The 22130-nt window shown below is 34.1% G+C and overlaps 1 protein-coding gene across 4 annotated transcripts; it reads left to right on the plus strand.

The window, feature by feature from the left end:
- Positions 1-1771: 1771 nt before the first annotated feature.
- On the plus strand, positions 1772-22113 carry LOC113523040 (uncharacterized protein CG7065-like). 4 transcript variants are annotated; one of them, XM_052897697.1, is made up of 22 exons: positions 1772-1999; positions 4666-4862; positions 7937-8098; positions 8789-8915; positions 9419-9551; positions 9945-10098; positions 10238-10404; positions 11296-11405; positions 11934-11961; positions 12225-12285; positions 12820-12905; positions 13263-13359; positions 13733-13907; positions 14539-14893; positions 15385-15465; positions 15600-15767; positions 16421-16573; positions 17293-17563; positions 17936-18133; positions 18433-18737; positions 18923-19208; positions 20931-22113. In XM_052897697.1, the coding sequence occupies exons 2-22, from the start codon at positions 4767-4769 to the stop codon at positions 22023-22025; spliced, it is 4308 nt and encodes a 1435-aa protein (XP_052753657.1). In that variant the 5' UTR covers positions 1772-1999; positions 4666-4766; the 3' UTR covers positions 22026-22113. The 4 variants fall into 4 exon arrangements, with proteins under 4 accessions (XP_052753657.1, XP_052753659.1, XP_052753661.1 ...); XM_052897699.1 differs by having other exon boundaries at positions 12240-12285; XM_052897698.1 differs by lacking the exon at positions 1772-1999 and adding an exon at positions 2025-2262.
- The last annotated feature ends 17 nt before the right edge of the window (positions 22114-22130 follow it).

Below are 22130 nucleotides of genomic sequence, written 5' to 3' on the forward strand. Positions count from 1 at the left end.
TGATATTTAATTGAACAAACAGTTATCTTGCGGAGGTCCATATCACTGATTATTTGATTAGAATTATGTGTGTAACTGCCAACACTCGAAGATTGGCCACTACTATTACTACCAAAAGTTCCACAACCCACCATATTAGCTATCAATGTCCGATTGACATTTTTTTTCACGCAAGTTTCACGATACGTTTCTTACTTTTTTTTTTATACAACTTAGAATGACAAACAAGCTGACGGCCCACCTCATGGAAAGTGGTAACCGTCGCCTATAGACTGTTTCGCCCATGATACCTCCCATGCGTTGCCATTCCTGAGGACTCAGGTGTTATTCCTCTGTACCCTGTAAATTCACGCCATATCCCACCCTTTAAACCGAAACACAGGCATTCAAACACAACTGCTTCACGGTAGAAACACGAATGGGACAGAGGTACCTAAGCAATCGACTTTTGTACAAACAAAAACTCTAAACGAGACATCTTCAGGCAAATTATTAGATCGCTCCTTAGAGCCTAGTGTTAACCGTTCAGCAGTTTGGGTGCTTGGTTGGGTGTTATCTAAAACGAGCGAGCAATATACAGACTTACAATGCGAATTGTGGATGGATGTTGGTACTATAGGAGCCTAACTTATTATAATCATACATATTACGACAATCTAAGATTCAGATGACTGTGCTTTATTTGAAAAAGGAGACAAGAGTCACTGGTAGGGTTTTTTTTGATGGGTGAAAATGGTATGGTAACCCCGCTTGGGTTAACGGGATACGCTGGCGGAGCACCAGTGAAGGGTGATAGATGAGAATGAAAGCAAGCCAGTTAGCCCATCATGATGAATTCATCAGGAATTAACCATGATAGTTTCCAGGGAGAACCGCGAGGAGGTCGACCTGGTTGGGTATATTGCTAGCAATGGAATTCACAGTCTCCATTACTAATAATCCCTTTCCTCCCTATTTAGTAGGGTTATACGGCCGTATAATATTTTTATACACTAGCCTGTTATGAATTTACAATTTTATCACTCCTTCTACACAGGTTCCTTGGGGGGAAAGGAATTGTTAGTAATGGAGTTTGACAGCCCCATTGCTAGCAATATGTCCTATTAGGTCGACCTCCACGTGGTTCCCCCTGGAAACCATCGTGAACAATTCTTGTTGAATTCGTCACGATGGGCTAACTGACCTACTTCATCTCCTCACCTATCATCCCTCACTGGTGCCCCGCCGGTGTATACCGATAGCGCGGGTGGGGTCACCATTCCATTATCATCCATCAAAAAAAAAACACAGGTTCCTTGTTCTTAGATATGGGATGATAAAATAAAAACTGTAAATCATATTATTGCCTCGTGCAAATATAATTGAAATATCAAATATTTCCTATACAACTGATGTTGTATCTTTCGTCCTTTTTTACTAATTATATTTGCATAAGAAGAAAGGAGGCAATCAGACAATTTACAATTTTTAATTTTGTCATTCCTTCTATGTAATTCCTTGTTCTTAGACTTTACCGTGGCCGTGATAGCCGTGTAGGCAGGGTTACCATTTCAATATCATCTTTAAAAAAAAAAATAGTCTATGCTTTTTGATTCTATGGTCAGTTTATTTAGCATAGGGTATATAGAGTCTTGGTATAGACAAAAGAGTACCTTGTTAAACCAAGTAAAATAAAAGTAATCGATTAATTTTACAACGATTGTCTATTTCTGTTTTATATACTAATAAATGTATTTTATCTCTCATTCGTACGAAGATTACTTTTTTATTAAATTTTTCTGAAAATGGAAGTATAATACAAATTCAAGATGGATGATTCGATTTTAGCTTTTATTGTCTAAAAAGAATATTACGAGTTTTCCGTCGGTTTAACTATTACAAAAGTATTAATGTTGTATGTTGAATCTGCAACATACGTTTGTTTTATAATATTTGAAAGAAGTTTTAGTGATATTGCATTTATTGTCATTTGAAAAATTCGTCGCGTCAACTCAGAAAGGTCAGTTACTTTATTTTTCTTTTCTTTCTTATTTTTAAATAAACTGAAATGTAGACGGATGGATGGACCGATTTCTTTTCGTCAAAAATAAGTGCATGTTGATTATTACACATTTTGAAAAGATATAAACAGACTCAACTTCAATACTGTCGGCTGTCTATATTTAAAGTTGATTGAATATTTATTCGTTATTGTAATACGTGTAAGTCATATTGCGGGAATATTGTGATTAAATAGTGCACTATTCACTGGATTTTAATGTGGTGAGTAAGTAATACATGCTTAATTGTTGATATCTTTATTGTCTTTATTTATCAATGAAGACCTAATATTTTTTACCATAAAAACTTTACTGCGGCCGTAAAAACTGTACTGTCTTAATAAATTATTATAGGTACAACAATACTTTAACATGTTACTCTTATTTTTTTTTTTAAGTCAATGAATATAGAATGGTAATCCCGCGTGTGCCACTGGCTTACTGCATCAGCTGGTTATCATTGAAGGGCGGTAGGCGAGGATAGAGTTTATGACAATTTGGTGAATAATGGTCCCAGCACAGTTGTGCTTACTTAAGAATTCAAAGGGCCAAATATGGTGTGAAACAAAATTTATCTAATCATTTATATTTAATTATGTTAAATTAGGTATTATAGTTGGAAACACATAACCCTATATTTAATATTTTTTTTTAATTTTAATAGATTTATTTATATTATATTAGAGGTTAAATGTGAAAAAAAGTGAAAGAACTGTGAGTGTGAAGAAGAAAGTGGTAATACTGATCTAATTCAGTTCTTCCCAAACTGTATAAGATTATATCAAGCAGTGGTCAATGAGTGGCAGAAATGATGACGATGTAAGAAATGTATAGATAAAAAAAATTAATATTATAAATGGTAAGTTTGTAAAAATGGATGGATGGATATTTGTTACTTTTTTATCAAAAATACTGAATAGATTTAAATGTAATTTGGTAGATGGTTAGGTTTTATTCTAACTTAGCATATGGGATATTTAATATACTAATTCACATAAATAGCTGAAACTTATATCAGCTAGTTAATAATAATTATATTTCTTGTGACATTAATAAATTAGCTGTATATATGTTATGCTCCAGTATTCAGCGAGAAGAAGTATAGTTCCTTAACAATCTATAATGCCTCACTATTTGCCACAATGACATAGTGTACTATTGATGCACTGACCAAGCAGATCTATAAGTTTGGTTTTGAATTTTAGTAGCGTATGTTGTTTACAAAAGTGATGTTTATTGATACAGTTTCTTATATATTAATGTACCTTTGCCGTATGTTTGGCAAAGCCATAGATTTCCACAGATTATCCAATTATGGTTATAAAAACAGATATTGAATCTCCCTCCAAAACCTACAATATTTATATTATCAAACTTCAAAATGAAAATATTTAAGCCACATTTATTTTACATATGTCTACATAGGTATCTGTTATATATGTTAAATGAAAAAACAAGAAAGTTTTAAAATTACATGGAGGTTATGTTAAATTGCTGGGCTAGTATTCAAGGTTCATGAAACTATATTGGGAATAATATGTAGGTCTTTGTTATGCAGCAGTAGCCAAGTAGATTTGCTTAAATAGGGACCTGGATATGATTTGTTGTCATCTCAAATTTGGAAAGATTTTGGGTTTAGGTTTGCATACAAGACAATTCTTGTGATTGTATGCAAAAAATTAAACTATTATTGATAATTATTATTTGCTATTTTTTGAGAGTTTAAGTTTGCAATTTTTCATGTTATCTAGCTTTTTACTTACATTCTAAAGTTTGTTAGTTTAATTTGTAAACCTCTAGGCTACAGAGATCTAATACAAATAATAAACCATAAATTTGTATGCCTATCCTATATTGGAATAGGCATATCATTCCCGCTTTAATTTATAAATAATTGAGCATTATAATGAGATATTGCAATGAACTAAAATCAAATTGATGATAATACAGATTAAAATCAAAATCAATATTACAATTTTAAGAGTGACCAGTGAATCTAAACTTTTCTCCTTAAGAAATAAGGGTTGAAAGTCATTAAATTTTTTTTGACATTTTTTTACCTTTGTTTCTTTGGGACAGTGTCACTGGGAGAACATTCTTTTAAAAGAATGCTAATAATTTTGAATTTACCCTGTATAATTTACCTTCCTTTGCAGTGCTAGTGTTAAAAGTATAGGTAAGGCAGCGACCAACCTAAAACATTTACATCGGTAAAGTAATAAAAATATTACAAAGTTACTGCTTTAATAATATCACCATATTTAAGGATAAGCAGCTACTAATTTCATGTCTGGCTGCTGAAGTATGCTTCTACTGCAGATAAACTCATAAGTGTTTAATAAAATATTTATATATATAAACCGTTCATGACAATAGTGTATAATTAATTTAAAATATATATTATAATCTTTTTTTAAATAGAATTATAATGTCTTTTATAATATTACAAATCTAGAGTGTTACCACAGTCTAGATTTGTCATTATAGTACATTATTACAATAATATGAATGTTCCTAGCATGTTTTCAAGCATTGAGTAAGTATCTATTTGTTTGTAATACAATATTTAAGCTATATTACATAAATGTGGAGATGCTTTTTTGATAGTCAATGATTTCATTTCCAGTTGAACAAGTCTCAAGACTTTGAAGCCTGAAGAGTTTCATTGTAGTGACAATAGTTTATGACAGTTTGATGGTCATAAACTATCAAGTGTAGTGCCTCAAGATGGATCTTCCTGATTGCCCTCCGGGGGCGGAAGGATATGAAGATTCTGTTGTTGAAATACCCAAGAGACCTGGAATAGATGATAATTGCACCAAGGTAAATACATTTCATAATATTATATCCATATATATATATATATAACATTTATTAATAAAAAAAATATTTATTTAAATAGTGTGAATAAGTTATTTTCTATAAATTTCATTATGGTATGATTCATATTTGCGAAAAAAACTTTGTTAGATAACATGATTGCTAGTATTGCAACCTAATTATTTCTATATCACTTTAAATAATACAGTCGTGTTAGCAAAAAATTGTTAAATTTGTTAAATAATGGTTATTTTGTAAAATGTTGAAGATGAGCCCTATAAGTGAGCGTGAAAAAATGTAAAAATATTAATTATGTGGTCACATTTTTTTGACATATGGTACCACCAAGTAACCAACACAAAACTCAAATAAATGTGCTTTGTTATTATAAGACATTAAGGTCAAGGTGATATTTTTCAGAGTAAATTATAGGGTGATTTACCCTCGTTGCTACACGAGAGGTGATTTTTGTTTTTAAAAAATAGTTATATTATACAAAGCTGACGGGTGTGCACATTTGCAACATCGAATAAGCATAGCAGATTTTGTAGTAATAAGTATGTAAGGTAGAAAAAACTAGATTTCTTAGATTCGAAATGAAGAACTCGATCGAAATGAATATAGATATCCGAGCAGAACGGCCAAAATTAAAATGGGCGATGACTTTTTCTCCGCCATCGATGTCCAGTGGAACCCTATATATAGATATCGAAGTGTTACCAATATTACAATGCACAGTTCTATGTGTACAATATCCAATATCTATTTATCGAAAAACTAGATATTGTACACATAAAATGAGGCATGGTAATATTACGCAAACAGTACGCAAATTATACATTATTGGATATTGCTGATTTGTTGTCGCATTCGTAGTTAGGTATATATAGGAAATATGAGTAGATACTTTGAAATGAAACATTGAAAATCACAGTGTTATGCGGTTCCAGTCTGGTTTTAGAGTATCGATGACGATTGTGTAACATTTTGATAAATTTTTAATTTATCATCGTCATCTCGGTCATTATCTGTCCACCGCTGAACATAGGTCTCCCCCATAAGGAACGATCCTGAGCCACATGCGGCCACTGACTCTTTGAAATTTGATCTGAATTTTTGATTATATATATAACAGACTTTATTATGGTACCTTAAAAGAATCAAATATTTTTTAAAAGAAATATGTGATCAGTATGTAATTATTTTATGTATATGCTTATTGATAGTTTACTGGGGTCTATAATCCTTTATAAAAAAAATACTTATAAATTTTATTTTCAGTATTTCTCAATTACGAGCATCTTTTTTATATATATATATATATATATATATATATATATATATATATATATATATATATATATATATATATATATATTCTTAATTAGAAATAAAAAATATATAATTACGAAAGACACATTATTTCAATTAGAATAAATTATAACAATCGTATATGTAGTTATAATTAACGTACCTGTAATTAGTATTAGATAAGGTCTATTTTTCATTAAATAGGTCTGAAACCCTTTTTCGTCTCTTGTACTAGTATAACACTGCCGACAATATTTTAATATGCGCTAGGATATTGTTATTATCAGCTTTATTCTCTTACGATACAGCCGTCATAATTATTTACTCGTATCTAGGTACGGTATTTACGTACCCAATACGGTATGTGTTATATAGATACTATTAAGCTAGTAAATCGTTGACCACTTATTGTAATGCTTTGGTCAATTTATTGATGATACCAGCGGTGCTTTTTTATTTTAGGATAGAGCCCTCATGATTGTTTATCTATCATGGTATGGTATCTACATACATAGTATGGTATTTTTACAGGATATATTACTAACCTAGTATATCGTTAACAAGTCACTGTAATGCTGTGGTCATATTATCGACGATTCAACGATTTTTTTTGTAATTTTATGCAACGAATTAAACACACGGTCCCACAAGATGGTAAGTGCTGTTTATATACGTTTAAAACACCTGACGTAATGTTCGAACGTCACTGATCTTAAGGATATAGGAATTGAGGATTTTGTGAAAGAGAGACGTACTATCATAGTACTGAGTGATTCACTGTCATATCATGGCATTCAAATCAAAACAGTATGCAAACTATATGTTTGACGGTTAAACTAGTCAACTATGGCGCGATTTTGAATGTTGTCCATAAACTGACTTTTCAGGCTAAATGGACGCGTACAGCTTGGTTTCAGAGATGTTTCCTCCCACGAACACTCAGGTTATGGAATGAGCTCCCTGCCGAGGTTTTCCCAAGAGATTACAGCATGGGGATCTTCAAAAGAGGGGTAAAGAGGTTTCTTCAGGGTCGGCAACGCGCTCGTAATACCTCTGGTATTGCAGACGTTCGTAGGCTACGGTAACCACTTACCATCAAGTGGGCCATATGCTTGTTTGCCACCTCAGTGGTATAAAAAAAAATATGCGACTGCACTTCGCACTGTTCAGTGAAAATTTATTGTGTCCTTGAACGCTACAGTATTCGAAGGGACCTTTGGTTGAAGGATAATCTGGACATTAGTTCGCTATAGATTGAAATGTCATTTTTACCTTTTTTTTTATGAGTAAGAACCTTCGCCCGATAATATTACCATAGCATAAGTGAGCGTCAACGACTTGATTTACTTCATCAAAACGATAAATATTAACAAATTTGGTTCCGGATTCGATACAATTACATAATTTTAACAATCGGTCTTTCCAAAAAACTACACTATCGAATTTCTTTATATTTTGTGTCAGTACTTAAAGTGATTTGCGTATTTTGATTATTATATATCTTCTGTATAGCTGTCTGGTGAGTATAGTTGAACACACAACCTATTTGAAAATACATTTATGAATAAAAAAATAAAAAGCAAAACTTGGTCTGTTTTATTTGTTTTAAATTATCCCATGTTGTTTTTATTATAGAAATAATTCAGAATATTTGTATGTATTCAATTATACATGGTAATTATTCTGATGACGTTGTTTTTCTGAGAGGTTTACAATTACGTGACTAATATAGAAAATTTATTGAATATTGAAATGTATTTCTATAGGCTGAGCAAGAGTTTCAACAACATCTGAGCAGTTTGAAGATCGAAGTAGAGGATGGAAGCAAGCGGTGCATGGTGGAAAGGCGCGGCCGCGATGTATCCGGCAAATGGATATACTTGTGTTTCCCTTGCGCCGTCATCTGCAGCGGCGAGTCGGTGTTACAGGTGCATACAATTTTTTTCTTTATGGGGCTTGTCGTTTACTATTGCTATATGCTGGTCTACTTTGCAAAATAGAATGGGTCGCCCAGAGCTTCCTATAACAACGAGGAAAAAAAAAATAAGTGGCGCTCCCTCTTTGAATTTTAACGCTCTCTGGTGTCGCCCGATCTAGACTTGTACTCTATCAATACTCATTGTATGAACGTCGGAATTGTCTGTCAAAATTTTACAAAGTAGTAAATTTCGCAGTCATATTTATGAAGTTTTGGAGATTAGTGTTAGTTAACAAACACCGTGACATGGGATTTTTATATATTCTAACTTGGAATGGCAAACATGTAATTAACTTACTTGATAGAAGGTGCTGAACTTCTCCTGTAAATTTTAGAATCTTAGAAAAGATATTGTGACGCCTTTAGCAATCCTCATACACTGTTATTCATGAGGATTAAATTATTACACCTTCGTAACGATTAACATAGGTAACATGAGTGGGACAAATGTGCCCATATTGGCAACATTTATACTAGGTCCCACATGATGAATACAAGATTTTGAAGTACATAGCTATATCAATCGCATTTCAATGTGCAATGAATGTCTAACTTTAATTTAGCCCATGTAACTTAATATAAACGAAAGAGAAAATGGAATTATTTTTAATTTAATTAATGTATTTTAAAAATATTTCAGACTCATTTATCGGGAAAGAAGCACAAAAATAAGCTGATCAGTCAAAGAAAGCCCTGGCCATTGTCTATATTTACTGAGCATCCCTATATTCTAAATGAAAAGGGTATCATCACCAAGCCTATTGGAGGTGAGGTTGCATAATATTTTCTAAAAACCTTATTTTATGTTCCTTGTATACTTTATCTTTTTAGTATAATGGCCTTTGCAATCCTAATCCATTAATTTGTAATTGTATTTATATACCTTTTAAAGTTTTTTTAAATTTTTGAAAAAAAACAGACTTACTTTTCAGTACTAGTGCGATAGTTACTATATAATGAATAAAAATATCTATTTCCACTACAGCAGCAGCATGCTCACAATTGAAAAATCTCATTTTTGTTGTTTTAAATAACCTTTCGTTTATTTTTTTTCATTAACAATTCCAAACAACACAACAACATATCTTCTTTTCAAACTGAAACATGGCACAGATATGTTATGATAAATTTTTTTAATGCGTCCCATGTAAATTATGTACAATAAAGGTTTTATAACAACAACAATGACTATGACAGAGGTACCCAACTAATAGTAATTGTAATTAAAGTTTTACTCTAAAAATTATAAAAAATATATAACTTGTTATAGTGAAGGACACAGTGATGCAGAAGTTGACAGATGAAATCGAGCTCCAGAGTAAGAATTTGTCAGAATTAGATATGAAATACAGCAAGTATCGTGACGTGCGGTGTCATATACAGGATACTCTTGATAGTATCAAGTGAGTATTTGTTATGTGTTCCTATACTTTTTTTTGTGACTGACCCCTTGATATCACAAACGGTTGCGGCACCCAAAAGTTTTACGATAGTTGCTATTAATTTACATTTTCAATTTATCTTATTTTTTTTTTTTTTTTATATAAAAGTGATAATGGACTTTAAAATAACAGACCGTAAACGTTTATAATGTAATTTTAATATACCCTCCCAAAGAACTATAGTTGTAATTATAACACTTGTTTGCGCACTTTGTCTTCGGTCTAACTCTCTTAAAGTGACCAATGTGCTTCGAACCACGGGCTTGTACTCTTTCTTGCGACCCTCTGGTTGTTCGTGCGAACCAAACAATAGTGTACAAACTGTATAGATGTACAATTTTGTTTTGTCATTAGGGTGCCGCTGCTAGGCGTTGAGTACCTGGTCGAGCACCCACCTGAGGAGGTCCACTACGAGCCGTCGTACATGTGCACGTTGTGTTTCAAGCAGGGACACCCGCGCACCATCGTCAACCATCTCACTTGCTACAGCCACCGGTTCAACTATATCGTAAGTTAATTTTTTATGATATTTAGAATAGCATTCAAGCTTACGACCAACTTTACGAAAAAAAAAAATGGTTTACTATTTAGTAGAGAAATCAGTTGTTTTAAAGAGGGTTAAAGTGTCCAATAAACGTTTTGTGCAGTCGCGTCACTTCTCCAAAGCGCAATTGCTGTTGGACCGCTTTCGTGGACAAGCGAACTACCGCGAAGCTGTCTCAGTCATACTCCACCGGCTATCGCTCTGCATTGAAGACAAGTACGGCAGATTGAAGCCCGTCAACATTGATAAGGAGCTGTACGAGAAAGAGAAGTAAGTTTTTTATGTAACGTAGAATGACAAACCCTGTGGACAACTAGTCCCATTGCTAACAATATGCCCTGTCAGATCGACCTCCACACTGTCTCCTTGAAAACCATCGTGCTGAACTCCAGATGTATTCATTATTATGGTCTAACTGACCTGCTTTTTTATTCTCACCTATCATCCGTCACTGAAGCTTCGCCAGCGTATATCATTGCGCAATTTTATTATCCTTCATTAAAAAAAAATAAACTCGTAACCATTGAAGTAGTTAGCATTTGTGGATTAATCACATTATGCTACACATTCATCCTTTACCAGAGGAAAATTTTGTGCAAAGTTCATCTGCTTTGGTACCTCTGTTCCACTAATGTTTTTACCATGATGCAGTTGTGCTTGCTGTGTTTCGGTTTAGAGGATGAGTTATGACAGTTCTCAAAAATGGCAATGAAATAGATATCGCAGCATATTCTTTGATTTCCTTAGTGTTGTTCATGTTTATACATTGAGTTCATGAGTGGAACAGAACTACCCAAGCAGATAAGTTGTATACAATGTTTGTCTCTGGTCATTTTCATTGAGAATTGTAGTAGCTCAAGATGAATTCAATACTTAGAGGAATATACAGAATGAAATAATACAATTCGCGTAAAGCAGATTTTAATTCCCTGTACAATGAAAAATCAAAAGTAGAAACATACAGAGCAGTTGCAAAACTTTGTAATCTATCAAGTGAAAAGACATATTACACAGGATAACTATGGACACTTATTTACAAGAAGATTTTTTTATTCTTTTATTCTTCTGAATTAAATCCTGCTCTTAAAGCAGTTAAGACATTTTTTTGGCATAATGATATACTTGTGTAGTAATTAACTATTGTCATGTTTTAATTTTCAGAGACCTTATACATCAATGGATATTTAAAGGTGAACACATATCCGAGAAATCTGGATCCACTTTTGAGGAGGTTATAGATACTGACCTGATCTATTCTATTGCTCAAGGAAGTAAGTTTAAACTATTAACATCAATTATTTATTTGCCTCTTTATTGCACCAAAAATATAAAAATAAACAATGGCATATAAACAATTTAACTGAAATACAGTAGCATGAAATACAAATTAAAATACACATATACAAAAAATTTACCACATTATTAAAAATAAATATTGGGAGGATAATAATCAAAATCTTATTAGAATTGATGAAGATGTCTTTTAAAGTACACTCAAAAATGTCATCGGAATTGGAATATCCACCAGAAGTAGGTTGACTATTTTACATGTTTTATTATTATTATTATTATTATTATAGCTTTTTCTCCACTTCAGTGGTCCCCAAGGGTAAAAGCCTCCTCCATATTTTTCCACTTCTCCTTATCTGTAGCAATATTTGTCCAGTTTTTTCCTGCTGTCTTTATTAATATTATAAATAAAAAAAGCAATAAAATCAACTTTAGCAATACAAAAGAATAAAGACTATTTTACATTAATATTTTTTAATTTGTTATTTATGAGAAAATATTTGTTTCAGATCTAAATAAAAATAATCTAAATAAAAGGTAATGAGTGTTTATATTTTGTAGTTCCTAAATGCATGACTTACACATACTTCCATGAATATTTACATAAGTAGTTATTTTAATTTATATGAATATACTAATTAACGCCTATTTTGCCTCCGATTGTCTTCCTATCCAATTTTTTCTTGTTATGATAAACACTCTTATTTTTCAAGTTGAAATAAAATCAATTTATTCAACACGTAACACTGTTTTTAATTATAATTGTCGATGTGTAAATTTATAATTTATTTAATTACCAGAAATTTCTGTAACAGAGACCCGTCACCACCCGTGGTTGCCGCCCCAACAAAGCCTCTATATGTGAGTACATATAATCACACCTACAACAGGATGTATTGATTTTTTTTTATTTTTTAAAAAAACTTACCTTGTTTAACTATATCAGTACTATCATACCTTGAACTGATTTCTCAAATAAAAATTATCTACTTTGCTTATTCACGTAAAGAGAGGAATTAATGGGTATCAATAAACACTTTTATTCATAAAAATGCCAACGTCTTTTAAGCCTTTTTTACCTATTGAACTGTTTGTCTCTTTTTTTTTATGCTACATTCCTAATTTGAAAGAAATTGTCAAAATAGTTCAATAGTGTAGTAGGTTTTATGTTTTATGAAGTAGTAATAAGTAGTAGTAAGGAGTAATAGTATATGTCGCACGTCACCTGATGGTATCACAAACTTTCTAAAGTAATTTCTGAATAAAAATTCAAATTGATAGTTTAAAAACTAAATTTAAAGTATTTTTGTCCTGAAACTAATTTAGTTCATATAGCGTCATTGATGTACCTGTTGTTTGACGGTATTGTACATGTTTCTTTATATTGTTGTGCAGCGTGGAGGGAAAGTCGCAGTACGTCGCGACGAAACCGATCTCTCCGATGTGAGCCCGCCGGATGACGACCGACCCACACGTTTCCGGTATTGTGCTATTTGCATAATTTTTCCCCTACCTTATTGCTCGCCTCGGAGATAAAAGAATTCTTCTTCTCTCTGTTGAGTTTTCTTGAGCTCATTCGTGATTTGCATCCGAAGCATAGAACATTTTTCTTTTACTGCAAGAAAAATAGAATAGCAAGCAGGCTATTCACCTGATAGAATGTGGCAACCATGCTATAAACCCGATCGCATAAAAATTATCAAAATCGATTCAAAATAAATGAATCCTATTATCCAAATACATGTTTTTTAACCAAATATACATAATTCTTTAAATTTATGCAATATCATTTCATTTAATTGCATTTCTTATTATATTGTTGATATATAATATGACAGAGGCAAGTACGACGCCTACGAGAAGTCTCGTTTTGAACCTTACTCGGATCGGCGCCGCGACAAGCCCTCCCACTCGAGGATGTCCCCGGAAAAGAAGGTTTGTATAGACTACATAGTTACTTCCTTCAGCCGTAAGAATAAATATTTACATAGAATTGACGGTCCCGTGGATTTAATAATGTAATTGCATTGGCACACAGACGGCTCGGTTCTTTTTAAGAGCAAATTTATTATTATTAGACATGTAGAGATTGTATAAAATATTTTTATTTCCAATAATATTAGATGAGATTAGGTACTAATTTAGTTACATTGTACACAATACATACTACGTTACATTTAATAAGGATATTGTAGTTATTCTGTAATGATTAATATACCCTTTAGTGAGTCTATCATTATCAGTTTTATGCATATGTTTGTTTTGGTATATATACATACTTACATATATAAAATTTTGAAACTTACAGCAAAGACCACCAAATTATGAATATAAAGTAAAAATAACTTTGGACATGCGTGATAAAATGGAGGACTCGGCAAAGAAAATGCTCGCGTACCACGAGAAAAATCCAGAGAAACATCCACTCTACCCTGAGGAGTGGAAGAAGTTCTGGAACAGGCGTTACAAGGAAATACAAGCCCGTTAGTAGTTATCAAGTTTGAGCTTTGAGTCAACTTAGTTGAAAGCTAATTTTGATTGTTTAAAAACAACTTCCTTTTGACTGTCTTTTTTTTAGTTTTTGTTTGTACATTTGATCAGTTAAGACTTTATTTGTAACGGATCGCCAATATATTGGACACAATTCGCTATTCTCGGTCATTTAATGTATAAAAATCGTCATTACGTCACAGAGGATCGAGAATGAAGAATTGCACAGAACTTTCTTATTTGACGCGCCATACTCGGCGAATGGTCAGTGCTGATTGCTTAAGTTGGTGGTTATTAACGCACCTAAAAATCGGTGACTGAAAATATGCTGAATGTGGCGCCAGATTAAAACATTTGTTATTTGTCGATGGTTGATCTTGAAATGAGTTATATGTATTAATACCAGGGTTGGGTATAACAAAATTTATTTTAGTTATAATATTTGTTCTAGCCCAATATCGAACATGTTAAATGTGTGTTATCCAATATTTAATGTTGAAATGAATCGATCAAAATTAATACAGATATCCGACCGGTATAGGCATTATTGGAATGGGTGATGACATGTTTTCCGCTATCAATGTCTAAAGGACCCAATAATCTAGATATCCGTCTTTGTTTCAGAGGGCAAAGACCCATCCAAACACGATTTTAAACCTGAATGGATCGTATACTGGACAGGTCGTATGAAAGAATTGCATGATGAAGAATTGAAAATTCAAGTACTCGAGCTGTACCGCAAAATGTGTTTGACACCGCCTGATATGACTCGCTTGTCCCCTGAACCGCACAAGTCGCAAGAACGAAGAAGATCACCGGACCTTAGGAAAAAGTCGCCTGATCCTAGAAGGAGGTCACCTAATATGAGAAGGAATTCGCCAGACCGCAGAAGAAGATCGCCAGATCCAAGAGGCCTCGAACCTCGGCGGAGATCCCCTGAGCCGAGACGACGGTCACCGGATTACCGTCGTGACCGCAGGTGAGTTTATACTTATTGGATCTGAACTGTAGTCCATGAGTTTTTTTTTTTATACAATTATGGTGGTATACAATTATATTATTATATTCTGTCATTAATGTGCATGTAATCATGTAGTCAATGTTGTGTACACCTGCTATAGGTATGCATGTCAGCATGCTACACAAAAAATGTTATTTAATTTATGTATATGTGTACCGTTGGTGTACTTATTTTAAATAAATAAAAATAAAACTCAAGTGCGGCATTTAATATAAATTAAGTTACTGATAGAAATTGTCCAACTTCACTCTAAACCCATTGTAGAATGTGCAGAGAAAACTAAGTATCAAATGTCTTATATACATTTCTTGTTTCATTAACTTGTATCATGCACACCAGTTATTATGGGCATTATTGAAGTTATTTATTTAATGTATGTTTTATTGCTATGTTAAATATATCAAAAAAGAAAAAGATTGTACGACATTAAATCATGGAAATTGTTTTAGAACTCCGGATTCACGTCGACCGTCGTTGAGGCGTTCTCCTGAACGACGCCGGTCGCCGTACACTCGCAGCCCTATATACAGGTTAGTAGTTGTTACCATAGACTAGAGTGTAACGTACTCACGTGCTACTGGCAATGCAATCGTAAAAAGCGAGATATTAAAATAGTTTCACTGGTATGTTCTTCAAATAATATTACTTACATATCATATTACAGAGGCCGTAGCCCCACCCACGGGCATATTCGCGTGGAGGAGTCCAGACGCGACCGGCGCAGCCGCAGCCCGCTGTCGCGTCGAGACTCGGTGATGCCATCGCGTAATCGCAGCCCCACCGCGCGGCGCACGCACATTAACTTATCACCATCCGATGATGAACATAAAACGTATGTTTAGTTTTTAAATGGAATTTTATTAATTGATAAAGGTCACAAACGGTCCAATAGGTATATAATATTTGTTGCTTATAAAATAGACCAATTTGTTCTGTTCTCTATGTTTTGCAAGCAGTAATAATACCGTGCTTGGCTCAAGCGGCTTGATCGTATATGGTGTCTTTTATAATATTTATTTATTATTCGCCTTTGTTCATAAACAAAATATTACTAATGACAACTAGATAGCGTAGATGTTTAACTCATCTTTAGATAATTCATCGATTAGGTATTCACACAATACAAACATCTGTTTGCATTAGTTTTTCAATAAAAACCCTTATAGTTCTGTTTTTTTTTTTATACTTTTATAATATATTTACAAAATACCATATACTCATATATATTTTAACAACGTCGGCAGTGACTTAACACATTGTTTTATCTTGCGATGGTTGCGGGTTCAAGCCTTGCACAATATAAACATTTTTATGAATATGTCGATTTGTATTGGTCTGGGTGTTTATAAGTTTTTATATATTACATATACAAATAATATAATAGTATTATTATTAGTCGTCTAATGGGCATAATATATACTCTGTGAGTAGATGGCGCTGTTCAATTTGTCTAGTAGTATTGATTGAATGAACGCGTTGTGGCAGATCGCGTGCTCGGGCAGGCTCGTCGCGCCGCAGCCGCAGCCCGCTGTCGCGGCGCGACGACGCGGCGCCGCTGCGCAACCGCAGCCCCGCGCCGCGCCCCGACCTCGCGCCCTCCATGCAGACCGTGCTCGTTTCCGACGACGAGCTCAAGCCGTATGTACTCAGCTGCCTTATGTTCCAATCGTATTTTAGTCTTGTTGACTTTTTACATGGCTGTCCCAAAAATGTGTGTAGCGTTTTCTGGGTTCATATGTGTGTGTTTTTTATTCCATTTAACTTATAAATGCCTAAACAGATTTGGATATAAGGCATATCATTACAGTTATTTATTATCCTGTGAGATGTTGGCTGTATTTTTTCTTTATACAATTTCGTTTCTGATTTTATCAAAAAAAGTTGTTTTTAGCAAAAGGCAGTCACAGTTTTTATTCAATAGCGTTTTATATACCTACTTCGATATCCAGTAATAGTTAACATGAACATAAAAAATTTAACAACTTCCCGAACAGAATATTAGTCTTCGTATAAAATTTTTATACTTTGCGCGGTAACGTAATTCATTACGAAAAAGTTTAATTTATTTTATTAATGTATAGACTTTTTTCCAGAAATCAAAATCATTTCCTTAATATAGGATATTTTTGTCATTCATGCACGACAATTTTTTTTTTAACCTTACCCTTGAATTTAATAATCATATTTAATGGAGAACTTGCAAAAACTCTGTTTATGTTTGCTCATTCTATTTCTTATAATTTATTTTTTAATCTACCAGGTACCGAATATAGACAAATTTATAGATTTACTCATATAATAGTAGTACGGATTGTATATAATAAAAATGTTAAGTTTTATTTGTAATTATTTTACAGAGACGACGGCATATCCCCGTGGAACTCCGATAACGATATAGATTCGATAGGCTCGATCCCGGAAGTGCGGTCGGTGCGACGGCGGTCCCGGGACGGCAGCGAGATATCGCGCTCGTCCCGCTCGCGGCACGCCGCCGCCGCGCCGCACGACCTCGGGCCCGCGGAGAATGTGGTCGCTACCCTACGCATGCTTGTCGCGCTCGAGGACTATCTCGGCAGTCTCGGACCCAAAATACTCGATTTACTCACTGAAGCGCTTAAAATGGAAAAGGTTCCTGTTTAATATCTTAATCTTAGATTATATAAATGAAGCATCGAGCCTCAAAAATGGGTCAACTTTTTGTTAGCTAATTGTCAAATTAGCTGACTCGATATTTTTATCAGTATTCTATATATTTACGCATAAAATGTATCTTGAAGTATTATTTAATGAGTGTTTACGCATTAAAAAGATGTAGAAATTATAAGACAAAATAAATATAGAAGTTATAAAGGAATCAGTCATAACTATTTGTCACGTAAAATTGTATGAAAAAATTGACTCGTTTTTCTCGAAGTATTTCTATGGAGACAGATAATAAATAACACTCGTTATGCTTCAGGTTACGTAGAAAAATATAATAATAATCGTAAATTGGTGCAGGAAAATGCAAATTCGTCAGAGGATCTACTTGATCGCGAATCGGCTGTGGTACTAATAGAGACGGCGAAGGAGAAGCTGAAGGGGGCGGCACAAGCGGGACTAGTAGCACCGGCAGCCGGTGCTGCCGTACGAACCGCTATCGTCCGTACCGCGGCCACGCTACACGCCGCAGATAAGCGCGCTCGTCGTATCGCACAGGTTTTTTCACTTACTGTGTTATAATATGCGGTAGATTAATAAAAAAAAATACAAGTCTGTTTGAATAAAGATGATTTGAATTTGAATATGTCTGCTAACTCTCACAGACTAGAATTGCACAGGTCGCGGATGAATATTACAGCGATGAACTAATCATCGCTGTAATATTCACCCGTCACTTCGCACAGTATGGTTTACTTACTGTATTGTAATATCTAGTAATGACTGAAGTTCTCACTGTATTGAATAAATATAATATATGGAATTATTTTACTATATCAGAATATTTTACTTTTCAGCAAAAACCTGAAGTTAAAACAGCAGCTGTACCCGTAGCCGGTATTGGGGAAGTGGACCGCGCCCAAATAGCCCAGCAGATGGCTGCCGCACTCATTGCCCAGGGCAAAACCGATGTCTCCTCAGAAGAACTAGCTCAGCTGGTCGATGCGGTGGTAGGAATGGCTGAAGCGAAAAAGAGGGAGTCCGAAAAGAAGTCTCAAAATATAGGTGCAGTTGAAAAGCCTAAATATTCACCAAACTTGCAGAGCGGAACTGCATCCGCTTTACAAATGTTGCAGTCTGCTTACGACGAGAACGATAAAAAGTAAGTTAAGTTGATATTACATAAACACTAATATTTATAAAACTACATTAATAAAAAGAAAGGGAATTGCGCTGTTGTGAAGTCGACGACGGTTCCTAACATCGCAAGCCCGAGTTCTCCCGCGAGTCAACGAAGTCTACACAATAACTTTGTTCTTTTAACAGATATGAACATTTTGCATACAGGGTCGAGAAAGAAGACGTGCCAGATGCTATGGATGGGTTATCAGATTCGGATCTAGAGACATTGCTCAAAAACTTCAATGATCTTTCGGCGGAAGAACAACACAGTCTTATAGCCTATTTAAAGAAGTTGGAAGCACGAGAGCCTCAGCGCGTAGAAAGGTTGCGACAGTATGTCAGCGCGGCTGCAGCCGTCGAAACCGTAGAGGAGGTTCCGAACAAGAACAACAATGATAATAAGCCAGTCACTATAGAGAGCGATGATGATGACGATTATACAGTTGAAGAGGTAATTAAAAGCTTAAATAATAAATTATTGCGTCAAATTAAAAACAAGGCAAAAAAGCTTTTTTTTTGTATATATGGCCTTTAGTCCTAACTAATAAAACAAACAGCTCAAATGTTACCCTTATTTGACTGTTAGACATGGGTAACACTGCGTTGCGCTGCGCAATTGCGTCAATTCATTTTACTGCGTTGTATTTATTAACTCACTTTTTCAAAATGAGTTGTTGCATTGCGCAGTACTGAAAAAAGTGGAATGGGCTTGGAGATTTAACGCAAGTAAAACCGTCGAGTTATCCATGTTGAAAGAATTCTAGAAGTAGAAGAAGGCTTACTTTTTTGGTTCTAGAAGTAGAAGAAGGCTTACTTTTTTGGTCGCTTAATTTTGACCCACGTCAATAAATACAGTCCAACGATACGCAATACCCTATCTGGCGGGGCTCAATTTTGAGTTAATGAGTCAACGTAATGGAATACGTTCGAGATACGGAGTTGCCGCAAAATTACTGACCATATTATTCAAATGAACTATCATCTAAAAGTTTATTATAATAATAAAGCAGTTTTTGAGTGAAAAACAATTTATTTCAAAATAAGAAATCTCTGCAAGTCTGGCGATATTTATTCGGCCATTTTGGACGCATATAACTACGAAGAGGGATCAAAAAGTTCCCCAAATTGAAAGAATATTTTAGGGGAAATAGGTAAGAAGACGATAACGAGGTGATGAATGTCGTGAAGAGCTTTTTGCAGGGCCAGGACAAAACTTTTTTTTTTTAAAGGGATGAAAGCCTTGGAAAAGCGCTGGACTTGGTGTGTAGAGAGACTCGGAGACTATATAGAAAAATAAATTATTATGTTATCAATAGTCATTATATTCTATCTCATTCTCACTACTTTTTGATCCCTCGTAAATAGTAGTATCATAGGCATAGTATAACGTACTATGTATTGGGGGAAAAAGATTATTAGCGGACTGTTTTGTTGACCTTTTTAAGGTGTACAATACCTGTAGTACATTATTTTGATTTATCTCGTGAGGTTCAGCCAGCGTTTGTAATGTAAGCACAAAAAATATGTTATTTACGACATTAGAATCCTCTAAATTTATCAGTGTTTCTCTACAATATTATGCATGTATTATACATATAAAACTTCCTCTTGAATTACTCTATCTATTAAAAAAAACCGCTTCAAAATCGTTGCGTAGTTTTAAAGATTAAGCATACAAAGAGACGGACAGACAGCTACAGCGACTTTTTTTTATACTATGTAGTGATGATATAAATATATCGTCTATTTAATACAATACAACTTTATTACTAAGATTGTTTTACAATATTGCATTTAAAGAAATATTTACAGTGTAGTTATGTGAAAAATGTGCAATTTTGTAGTTTTTGTTTTCTTATGTTATATCCAAGTACAATACATTTAATTTTAACCAACTGAAGTGGGTTTCACTTACAAGTTAAAAATAATAAGAATTTACAGTTTGAAATTTAAAAATAATAAGAATTTATTTTGTTCATACTACCATCAAATCAGCTTCGAGCTTTATGTAGCTCAATGTAATTTTTTTCTAATATTTATGTTTTTCTATGTCAATCTATGAACTTTATAATGTAAGAGATCTAGTTATGATGATCAAAGAGCATAGCAATTTTTTTTTATCTTATAAATGGATGCATTCAGTTCACTAATTCTGTATTTAATTGTATTACAGATATTTAAGTCGGCGACTCAAAAAGTCAAGGAAGACCAAATACGCCAAGAAATGGAAATCGTGAAAAAGTCTATTGAGGAATCAAACGAACCAGTTCAAGATAAATCTTCCGCGTCAATTGCAGATCTTACGAAGAATATGTCTTCCGCTGCTAATCTTTTAGCATTGGTTCAGGCGAGTATACAATCTACTGCTGCGGCGGCGCCGTCAATTACATCGCATGCTGAGGATGTTGTTTCCAGTAGTCAACAACCTAGATCATTTGGAGATGTATCCGAGGTTCCCTTGGCATCATCCGAGTCTAATTCAGTTGTACAACAGCCTGTTCCACAAAGCAGTGTTGGGAGGCCCTTGTCTAACTTATTGCGTGATCTCGTTAGTTCATCTACCTCTAATGAATCTCAGAATGATTCATGGAACAGTAGGTCTATGCAAGATGGTAGAAGTCCTATAATGCAAGATAATAGAGGTCCTATGATGCAAGATAATAGAGGTCCTATGATGCAAGATAGAGGTCTTATTAATCAAGATGATAGAGGGCCTATGATGCAAGATAGAGGTCTTATGAATGAAGATAGAGGTCTTATGATGCAAGATATAGGACCTATGATACAAGATAGAGGTCCTATAATGCAAGATAGAGATTTTATGAATGAAGATAGAGGTTCTATGAATGAAGATAGAGGCTCTATGATGCAAGATAGAGGTCCAATGATACATGATAGAGGTCCTATGATGCAAGGTAATAGAGGTCCCAATATGCAAGATCCTAGGGGTCTTATGATGCAAGATAATAGAGGTCTTCTGATGCAAAATAATAGAGGTAATTTCGGACAAGATAAAAGAGGTCCTATGATGCAAGGTAACAGAGGACCTATAATGCACGATAATAGAGGTCCTCTAATTAGAGGAGGATCTGGATATGGTAACTTTGATACAGAACCTAGTTATAATCAAGGGCCACCTAGAGGTAATTTTAATAATGGTATAATGCAAGACAATTATGACTTACAGTTTGGCGAGCAGCAGAATAATTTTAGGGGCAGAGGAGGAGGCAGAGGTCCCAGGAGAGGCCGCGGCAGGGGTTACTACTAATTTCGTATTTTTTTTTGTGACATGAAGTGGAACGTCGTAATTGTGTAGTGTGTTAAGAAACTCAATAAATTAATTATTGTAATACAAGGTTTATTGTTTAATTTA

This window comes from Galleria mellonella, unplaced genomic scaffold (genome assembly GCF_026898425.1).
Source record: "Galleria mellonella isolate WM207_F2 unplaced genomic scaffold, CSIRO_AGI_GalMel_v1 utg38, whole genome shotgun sequence".
Lineage (NCBI taxonomy): Eukaryota > Metazoa > Arthropoda > Insecta > Lepidoptera > Pyralidae > Galleria > Galleria mellonella.